This window comes from Lycium ferocissimum, chromosome 4 (genome assembly GCF_029784015.1).
Source record: "Lycium ferocissimum isolate CSIRO_LF1 chromosome 4, AGI_CSIRO_Lferr_CH_V1, whole genome shotgun sequence".
Taxonomy (NCBI): domain Eukaryota; kingdom Viridiplantae; phylum Streptophyta; class Magnoliopsida; order Solanales; family Solanaceae; genus Lycium; species Lycium ferocissimum.
In genome coordinates, this window is record NC_081345.1 from 44,835,295 (window position 1) to 44,846,058 (window position 10,764).

Below are 10,764 nucleotides of genomic sequence, written 5' to 3' on the forward strand. Positions count from 1 at the left end.
ACAAAACTTACCCGCACCGGATGTTTACACCAAATTAACAGATGCATGCCAAGTGCATGAATGTACAATAACATTATTTAACTACAATTAATTAATGTATATATTCACTTGACCAAATTACTTAGCTAGAGTAAATTACATTAGCTTAGCGTAAACACGCGATGCATGTACCTATTTACCCTACTACGAGTATGACTTAAAATATTAAATAATGGTCCCAAACTCAATTATGTGCACACTTCGGCTTACCAATTTGGACTCAATTCGGTAATATTACTAATTCCTCTTCATTTTTCTCCATTGATCTTGCTTAACTGCTAATTTCATTATATTTGGATAGGAAAACATATTAATCAAGTAATTAATAACATAAATTATCTCTGTTAACGTTAATAATAACCAGTCATAACGAACTCTCTCTCTCTCTACTGGCCTTTTTCAGGAAGCAAAAAAAAAAGCTGAAAATTTTGTCGTGCTCTGTTTTAGGGTTTTTTTTCTTCCATCTCTTCAATGGCTTCTTCTTCAGCAACAAATTTTTGCTTTCAATGTGAAGATTCAAGTAACTCAGTTACCTTTAGAAATGGTTGGCGTCTTCGTAGTGGCAAATTCTCTCAGCTCTGTCATCGTTGCGCGTAAGTTTCTTTTTTTTTTTTACACCTTTTACTACTGTTTACGAGTTCGGCCGAACCCAATAGCTTTAGTTCAAATCCTGTATCGCTGAACTAAGCTCTCGCTATGCGTGGAGTTCGGGAAAGCGCCGGACCATAAGGTTCTAGAGGCAGTCTTACCCAGGGGTGGAGCCACATAGTGCTGAGGGGGTTCATTCGAACCCTCTTCGGCGGGAAAAAACACTGTATATACATGGTTAAAATTATTTTTTAGTACATATAGTCGATGTTGAACCCTCTTGGCTTCTTCATTTGTTTATCTTTCTATATTTTGAATCACTTAGTGAAAATTCTGACTCCGCCACTTATCTTACCCTGCATCTATGCAAGAGGCTGTTTTCACGGTTTGAACCTGTGGCCTCCTGGTGAAATGGCATCAACTTTATCAGTTACGCTAAGGCTCCCTACAAGTTGAATCTTGTATCTGTATTAAGAAATTTATTAAATATGTAGCAAAAAATTAAATTCAGAACACAGTTACTAATGCCCGATGGGGCTGCCGAATTTTACCCGATACTTTTAGTTCAAATCTTGTATTTCTTTTAAGAAATTTACTCACTATGTATAAAAACTTATACTCCCTCCGTTTCAATTTGTTTGTCTGGTTTTGACTTGACACAAAGTTTAAAGAAGTAAAAAAGATTTAAAGATATGTATAATGTACCAAAATGACCTTGAATCTTGTGGTTTTCAACATGCCATGTGGAAAGTTGAAATTAACGAGTTGCCAAAAAAGGAAAGAGACATGCTTTTCGAAATGGACTAAAAAGGAAAGTAAGACAAACAAATTGAAATAGAGGGAGTGTTTAGAACACAGTTACTAACGCCTGATGTGACTATCCTAGAATTTACTACCCAATAGCTTTAGTTCAAATCCTATATTTGTATCAAGAAATGTACACATTTAGTCAGAGCACATTTAGTAAGGCTTGATGTGGCTATTGTAGAATTTAGAACCCAAAAGTTTAAATCCTGATCCCACCTCTGTTTTGTGGGCTGAGCTAGGGTAATGTAAACCCCTTCGTTGAAAAATTACACTATATATACAAGGTTGAAATTATACATATAATATACATATTTATTTTCAATGTATATATAGTATACGTAAAATTACACTGCATATTACACTCCAAGGCTACCTGCTTGTTTCTTTCATTTTCATTTATCTTATTATCTTGCTGCTGTTACTGCTTTTATTACTGCTACCTTTTCATCTGTGTTTGAGCTGAGGGTCTATCAGAAACTTACAAGGTAGGGGTAAGGTCTGCTTACACTCTATCCTCCCCAGGGAGACCCCACCTGGTGGGATTATACTGGGTATGTTGTTGTTGTTGTTGTATATATAGTACATGTTGAATCCCCTTGTCTTCTTTGAATGTTTACCAGTGTTGTCAAGCGCGCTTAAACCTTGAAGCGAGGCTCAAAGCGTGTTGAGCGCTTCGCCTCGCTTTATGTGCGCTTCAGTGTCATCATCAAGACTCTAAGACATACTTTTCCTTGCCAATGAGCCTCTCTTGAAAACGTGACACTCGATAATTGATATTTCACTTTATCGTAATTTCTTACAATTTCTTTGTCCATATATTTGTTATAACAACAACAACATACTCAGTGAATCCCACAAATATTTGTCCATATATTTGTTATTCATGCTTATTATTAGTAGGCTTTGACTAAACATATATATATATATTTGTACTTTTGCACCATTGCGCCTTTTTTCATTAAAGCCCACGCTTTATTTGCGCTTTGCGCTTAAAGCCCCAGGCTGACCTTAGAGCTTTTTTGCGCTTTTCGCTTTTGATAACACTGATGTTTACTTCTTTATTTTGAATCACTTAGTGAAAATTCTCGCGCCGCCATTGCGTCTATAGTGCCTAGCACTTTACCATAAAACACTCACATAGTACAACGGAGATGCGAAAAAAATGCTTTCTTTTTATGATAATTTGTGCCATGGTGCCAGAACAGGGAAGCCTTTTAAGTTATTTGTTTTATTAAACTTTGTGAATTTTGTTATTGAACATGCCTGGTTAGAGATTTTGCATCAATGGGTGGAAAGAAGCGGAGTCAGGATTTTTACTAAGGGGATTCAAAATGTAAGTAAATAAACAGAATAAGAAGTCGAGGGGATTCAACACCTGCTATATATACGTAAACAAAAAAAAATTGATCTTGTATAGACAGTGTAATTTTTCGATGAACCAGTATCCTAGCTCCACCAATGGAAAGAAGTTCTTTCTATCTGGGTGTTGCTTAATTGTTGTATATGAAATTTCATTGGCATTTTCTTAAATAATTTCTTCGTTCGAGTTCTCTTCTTTCTCAAGCACTCTTATAAAGAATAGCACTCACATAAAACACTGAGATGCAAAACATAGCTGTTCAGAAATGCTTTCTTAGAGATGATAACTTGTGACTATGGTGCCAGAAATGGGAATCTTTTTTAGTGAATGGTTTATTGCAGTTTGTGTATTTTGTCATTAAGCTTTTCTGGGTATTTGTGTTCTTGGAAATGGGGATGTTTTATTGAATTTCCGTAATTGTTTCTTTGTTTCAATTTTTCTTGCTTCTCAAGAAATCTCTTAAAAGATAACACTCACATCAAACACCTGGTCCTTTTAAGTGACTAGTTTATTAAAGTTTGTGAATTTTTGTATTGAGCGTTCTGGCAGGAGATTTGTGATTAATACGTGTAAAAGAGAAGTTTTTCATTTGGGTATTCCTTAATATTTTGGATATGTGGATACTCCGTTGGTATTTTCTTATTTAGGTTTCTCTGTTTCAAGTTTTCTTACTTCTCAAGCAATCTCATCACGACTGTATTTTCTCGTTGCTTTTTGGTGGTGCGCCTTTTTCATGAACTATCTATCATTCTATCTGTCCAATTAATTTTCTTATATATTTGACATATTTTGGTATACACCAACTTTTCCCCTACCCAAGCACAAGCCTGGGAGCGTTGTGCACGAATAAGCCGTTTGCACAGATAGTATATTGGTCTTGATGAACATGGATTTATTTTTGTTAGTTGCAACTGGCTCGCCCAAAAGATATCAAGTGGACCAAAAGTTGCACATTCTCTGGGCATCTTATTGCGAATAGAATCTCATCTTCCATTGATGTTCAAAATCCATGGCCCAAAATTTTTGGACATCTCATAAGATTTAATCTGGCATTTTCCATTAAAAGACTTCTTGACAAGGCGGCAGGCTGAAGTTTTGTAATTTTTGAAGTGTTGATTTCATCATTGGTTGATGCACATCTTAAATTAAGAAGACTAAGTGTGTTCATCCTGTCCTGTAGAAGGGAGCTATATGCTATCAATCCCCATAAACACCATTGTTCTATGTCTTATGGGAACTTAGAGCCTACAGTTTAAAGGTTGATCATCTGACTATAAGCTACTCAAGGTGCCATGATTTGTATTGACAAGTTGTTTGGAATGATAGCAGTCTTAGGGTGTGTTTGGTATGGATTGTTCCATGTTTGGTTGGTCAAAATTTTGAAAAACATTTCTCTAGGAAAACAAGTTCCTTAAAAATGAGGAAAATGACTTTCCTACTTGAAGTAGGGAAAACAAGTTCCACCAATGGCATTCCATATTGATTGTCTCCTCCCCACCCTCCAACACACCTCATCTCCACCCCCACCCCCACTCCTACTCCCGTAACCCCCATCCCCCCCACCCCACACCCCTACTCCCACCGCCATCGCCACCTCCCACAGTATTTATCTAGATTATATACAAATGCTTTTAGGATAATATTTTCTGCTTACGTACCAAACACAATAAAATAAATAAGCACTTATTTTCCAAAACAGCATTTTACAGGAAAATATTTTCCATGGAAAGCATTTTCCTTCATACCAAACACAAACCTTAATCACTTCACGTGGTAGGTCAAAGTGAATATTACTACGAGGTGATTTGACTTGCGATATCGAAGTTCCTCCAAGTAAGAACTTCTCTGTGATTTTATTTTTCCAAGGATGAAGTCAGAATATAATCTCATATCTATCTGTTAATTTCCAATCACTTGAGAAAAAAGTCAATAGTAACAATTTGCTTTTTGGTGAATGTAATGTTAACCGCTCTCTGTGGTTAAAGGAGAAACAAATGACATGAATAGAGTTACGATCTACGAATCAGGAAAACTGTGCGTGTCATAATAGTGCTGAGTTGGATGAAGAGATTCCAGCCCTCCCGCTCACTTGGCTTAACAGGCTGCAACATGTTGAGGCTTGCAAGGATATTAATGAATGTAATTTATCTTCTGATACACCAGACTTTCATTGGCCTGATTTATCCTTATTTTCCTCTAGATCTGTATATGAGTACGGGAGGTTCTGTGAGACTTTCCATTCAAATGATGATGGCTGGAGAGACTGTGAGTCTTGTGGGAAGGTTAGTGGAAAAGGTATCACCCATAATTGTGTATACAAAGATAGCTATGCCTATGAATAAAGGTCTTTGTTCATGTATATACTCGTAAGCTCTGTGAGAAACATTTCCTAGCTGTGATATTTTTTCATTGCAGTTGGTCCATTGTGGATGTATTGCGTCTTTCAACACATATCTGCTATTGGATTTTGGTGGAATTATGTGCATGGAGTGCTCAAAGAAGAATATTATTCTTGTAAGAAAATTTAAGGCATTTTTAATTCGTAGTTAACTCTCTTTTACTCTCTCCGTTGGCCATCTCTCTCTCACTTTCTTGCCAACTTACAATGCCAACTAGCACAGTTTAATATGCCTTCATCCGACGACCTACTGACCTGCATATCAGAATCCATCATTATCACAATCCACCATCTATAACAGAAAGTGCAACCATGATTTCCTGCTCCCACCAGAATCCACTTATGAAGGCCTATTTCCAACTGAAGTTCAAGAGCATTAACCATGATGGCTGCTTATGTGCTCTCTTTTCTAATCTGAAATGGTTGATACACAATTCAGCGCGTATTTTGTTCCTCCAAGAAAATCTGAGTTCAAATTACACGGCCACGTCTTTGGCTGTTTATTACCACCACCTTCACTTAAAATGATTCTTGAGAAATAAGCTTTGTCTTCCTCCATCCTTTTGTACTATATGCAATAGGTGTCTAGTTTATTGCCGACAAGTAGAATGCATTTCATCATTTCTTTGCTGAATCTTGTTAAAGCGTCTAGAGCAAAGGCAGCTCTGGGTTATCAGTCATAACTAAACTTTTGGCTGGTTGAAGTAGGTAAGATCCAATTACAGCTGTTATGGGTGAAGTCTAGCTAAATGGAGCTGCTCATATATCATTTCCATTTTTCTCTTGAATCTTTAAAATATTGACTCTTAAACAGTTATGTAACTTCTACACTACTTTAAGCTAGTTTGTCGCAACCATGATCCTTATCTTCTACCTACCTCCCTAAATTATCAGCTTTGTGAAGCTCAAATCTTTTAGGTTAGAAGTATCCGGGGATGCTTCAAAATGTTCTTTATTTTGGTGCCATTCCTTTTAGGATGAAGAGATTAATGCTATGAAGTTCTGATTTTGTTTAATGCAGGCACGGGATCGTTGCTTGTCCGACGAAACTCCAGTATCAACTGGAGAATCTCGGGTGGATGCCGCACAGACTGTGGTAGAACCTCAGTATAGGCCTCGTGTAACAGAGTCAGAGTTGAAGAAGATCTCCATAAAATATCCTTTGCTGTATACTCAGTTGTCTTAGTCTGCGAAGACTACATAGGGAGAACTCTCAAGCCATTTGTTTAGCAAATAAAATAAGTGGTATGTAGACAAATAAAGTCTGCTCTTATATTCAGTTCGCGGAGATGAACAAGATTTATAAGATAGTGATAAATTCATAAGTGGTAGTGATAAATTCATAAGTGGTGGTTGATGGTTGTAGCGGCTAATTATGGTGGATGATAGTGATAAATAATGGTGGGTGACTGATAGTGGTGATTGTCGAAAGTGATTGGTGGCTGTTGTGGTAATGGTGATTGGTGCTGATGATTGTAAAATTGTGGCTAGTGGTGATGGCGACTGACTGCTGTGATTAACTGCAGCAATGGTTATGGCTAAGGAGGGTGATTGTTGGTGGTAGTAATTGATAATGGTGGCGATGGAGTAATCACCTTTGTTAAGATTCTTGAATGTATAACATATTAATGATATTAAGACTTTGATATAGATCTTACTCAATTCAGATCTTTTTAAACCCATTAAGTAGTTGTAAAATTTAATAAACAGTAAATATACTTAATGATTGAGATATGAATGATTAAATTCAGACCTCAAACATAGTCACACTTAATGACTGAGATCTAAATGATTAAGATGCGCACCTTCATTAAGTGGAGACAAATGAGGTCTAAATTTGGTTGGTAACATCTCTCTCCATGTTGCACTTCGAATTTAATGATTGATATTCTTGTGCTCCTTGACATACCTTAGCTGTAGGTGTGTTGTCACCCCTTTGTTTCAAAAATTGTTGTCTGCCAGTGATGCTGATCTCACACTATCACGTCTTGTGATTCCCAAAAAGTGTGCTGAGGTGAGTTTGTGTTTTCCGAAAAATTGTGCCTCTTCCAAGAAAATTTGGGTTATGGGGTAAATGTAAATATCCACTGCTTTTTATATTTTTGATTCTTGCGACGTCTTTCATTTCAGTAAAATTTCTCGCCAATTCTGACCCCGAAATCATTTCCTGTTTGCAGGCTTTCTTTCCTTGCCTTTCTGGGCCACACAGGATCCCCATTAATATGCTCGATACTGAAGGCAAGGAATGGAATTTTCACTTCCGCTTTTGGCCTAATTCTAGGAGTAAAATGTATGTGCTGGAAGGACTTAGAGATTACATGCTCTTGAAGAGGTGGCAAGCAGGCGATTTTGGTAATTGAAAGACTCCAGTCATATACCCCTCTGTTTCAATTTGTTTGTCTTACTTTCCTTTTTAGTCTGTTTCATAAAGAATCTCTCTTTCCTAATTTGGCAACTCTTTAATTCCAATATCCCACATGGCATATTTAAGGCCACAAGATTAAAGGGCATTTTAGTACATTATACATATCTTTGGTTTAAGACCACAAGATTCAAAAGTTTTCTTGACTCCTTTTGATCTATGATGACCATTAGTACATTAGTTGATGAGGGTAGTATAAGTAGTATTCAAACTAAAGGAGCTGAGTGACATTTTCTGGTGCATCAGAGTAATGTTTAAGTTACAAAAAAGCCATCTGAAGCGTAATGCTCCTTCTACTGATGCACGGAACATTAATTTATCGGACCCTGACTTGCAGTTATTTGGTTTGCAGTTACTTTTTATCGAATTGAACCGGGACAGAAATTGGTCATGGGATTAAGGAATTCTTCTACCACCTCATAGGTATGCAAGACATGCTCTTCTGATTTGTTTTAGTTCCCAAGTAAAGCTTTTCATCCTTTAAGAGAACTTTTAGCTGATCCGAGCTGCTTACGCATGTGGTATTATGATGGAATCATACGCATCGTCCGACGGTGAGCAGCTCAGAGGCGGATCCAGGGGTGGACTTTATGGGTTCGGGATACAACTGAACCCACTCAACTTTTGAGTTACTGGGTTCGAAATTTTAAATTTGTACATATTTAGTAGATTTCTTAACGGATATACATGGTTTGAGCTAAAGCTACGGGTTCGGCTGAACCTGTACTTGCCTTGTACATCCGCCCCTGGGTGAGCTGTACCTATTTAGATAAAATGGCTGACAATGTGCTGCAATGGTATGAAAGATACCATTGCAAGTGCCTAATGCTAGTTCTTAGATCTGATTTGAGTTGCATGCATTTTATTCCCTTCTGGTCTCTGAAAACAAGCTATTACCATCTTGAGGTTGGTTTGGAAACTGAAGCCAGTTACTTCTCTATACTCGTCATACACGGAATAACATTCACCGACCAAATACTTTTACAGTATGAAAACTACAAGCTACTTTTAAGCGAGCCCTAGAGCAATGGTAAAATTGTCTCTATGTTACATATAGGTCACGGATTTGAACCATGGAATCAGCCACTGATGCTTGTGTCAATGTAGGAGGCCCACATCATACCCTCTTGGAGCGCAGCCTTTTCCCGAACCCTGCGTGAACGCTTAATTCTTGTGCACCGGGCTGCCTCCAAAACTACAAGCTACCAACAACAAGAAGGGTGTGTAGGTTGGTGGAGGTGGAAAGACCCATTAGGCAGAGGAAGTCACCAAAATAAAATTGGAATTCCTGAGTATAAAAAATAGTAGATGGTTTATATGCGAATGTTCTGCTTTGGACAGTCAATTAGTGGAAACAACCATAAAACGTATACTCAGTTGATAATGACCAGTACTGGTATTTCAATTTTATGATTGAACTTTGTGACTCTGAATACAATGAAACCTTGATAGTTGTTAAAGTAGAAGTTTCAAAGTGTTTAGGTAAGTTTTTTTTAAAATTATTAAGTTTCCATTAGTGATCACAAAAATGTTTGTACTGTGAGTAGAACTACCTGTACTGTGATTTTCTATTTGAATACTGAGGGACACATATTTATTTGAAGTTATATGTGAAGTTGTAAACCCCGATGATCTCATCTGATAATCTACTAAGCTAATGATTATGATGTTCTGCAGATCTCAGCTTGATGTCCTTGAATATGACTGGTTACAGCAGAGGCGGATCTACATGCAATTTATGAGGTTCACGCAGTAGCTTTTACATTAGACCCTGAATACGTATTAAAAAATTCACAAAATATCTATAAATATTTGACTGTAAACCTAGTTATTATTGTATATTAACTTTTTTCGATGAAGGATTAATGTATATTAACTTTTTTTGATGAAGGATTAATGTATATTAACTTTTTTTGATGAAGGATTATTTTATATTAAATTGAGGTCGCTGCGAGGATTGATATAGTTGATCCCAATTTGTTTGGGAATTGAGGTGTAGACCGTAGTTGTTGTTGTTATTGACTTGTTGTAAATTGAGGTTGATATAGGAACTCATGACTTCAAATCCAGGATTTGCCTTTTGACTCCTACATAGTCCGCTATATACAGGGATGCTGTTAGTGTGATTGGTAAATTCTGTTACCAACCATCTTGGCAGCTCAATGTCTAGTCAAAGCGACGCGTTGATTGCGATGTTGTTCCCACTCTTTAAAAATGTCAACGAGTGCGTGACTGATCCTCCAAAAATGATGATGAGTCTGTTGACATACTTTTGGGAGAGTCCGAACAATATAAGCTTAATTGCCTTTCTAAACCTATGCCTGTTTTTGCCATGTATAGTTTTCTCTATTTGCTTCACAAGTTTCTGCATGTGAGGAGTCATAACTTACATTGAACCTATGTTATAGTAACATGAAGAGCAAGAGACAATCTCCAGCAAAAGTCTCTTAACTGTTTTGGTTCCTCCTTTTTGTCCTAATATTATTTACATCTGTTCCATTTTAGGGACTACAGTTTAAGCACTAAGGGGTCATTTGGCACACGACATAAGGTTAATTTATACTCTATTTGGTAGAAAGGATGAAGTTATATTAGGATAAATTTATAGTACCTTATACCAAACAGATTATAAAATTAATCCCAAACTTAATTTTGAATATCCCATCAAATTTGGTATTATTTATCCCACCTCCTAGGTGGGATAAATTAGTCCAAAGATAATAATTCCAGGACTATAATCCCGGAATAACTGAATCCGCATACCAAACGATCCCTGTTACAACAAAGGAGGGCCAGAATGCATCCAAAGTTATGTCAAAAAGGCCCCCCTCCTTCCAAGGAGTGATGAATTTTGCTGATTGCCAAGGATTGTGGTGGGGTGGATATGATAATTCACCCTTAAACACAGGGTTCAAATCTTGGATATGATTTTTTTTGTTGGGAGCGGTTTCCACTTTAATGTCCTTATGCGGTGCGAATTTGAGTCGGGACCCCTACATGGCTATCGAATACTGGGTTGAAAACAAAAATGGAAAGAATTCTACTGAAAAATGTTTTTTTTTTTTTTTTTTTTTGGTTTATAGATAGATATCTAATAACTTCTTAAGCAAGTTGATAAGAAGTTACCACAAATTAGATGATGCACGAAGT

The 10,764-nt window shown here is 36.9% G+C and overlaps 1 protein-coding gene across 4 annotated transcripts; it reads left to right on the forward strand.

Moving 5' to 3' along the window:
* Positions 1-360: 360 nt before the first annotated feature.
* Positions 361-9,704, forward strand: LOC132053237 (B3 domain-containing protein Os07g0563300-like). Of its 4 annotated transcripts, none has more exons than XM_059445174.1 (8): positions 361-632; positions 4,995-5,076; positions 5,210-5,308; positions 6,214-6,347; positions 7,125-7,206; positions 7,370-7,544; positions 7,967-8,037; positions 9,292-9,704. In XM_059445174.1, the coding sequence occupies exons 1-7, from the start codon at positions 511-513 to the stop codon at positions 8,035-8,037; spliced, it is 765 nt and encodes a 254-aa protein (XP_059301157.1). In that variant the 5' UTR covers positions 361-510; the 3' UTR covers positions 9,292-9,704. The 4 variants fall into 4 exon arrangements, with proteins under 4 accessions (XP_059301157.1, XP_059301155.1, XP_059301156.1 ...); XM_059445172.1 differs by having other exon boundaries at positions 365-632; positions 7,107-7,206; positions 9,292-9,504; XM_059445173.1 differs by having other exon boundaries at positions 365-632; positions 7,113-7,206; positions 9,292-9,504.
* Positions 9,705-10,764: the final 1,060 nt, after the last annotated feature.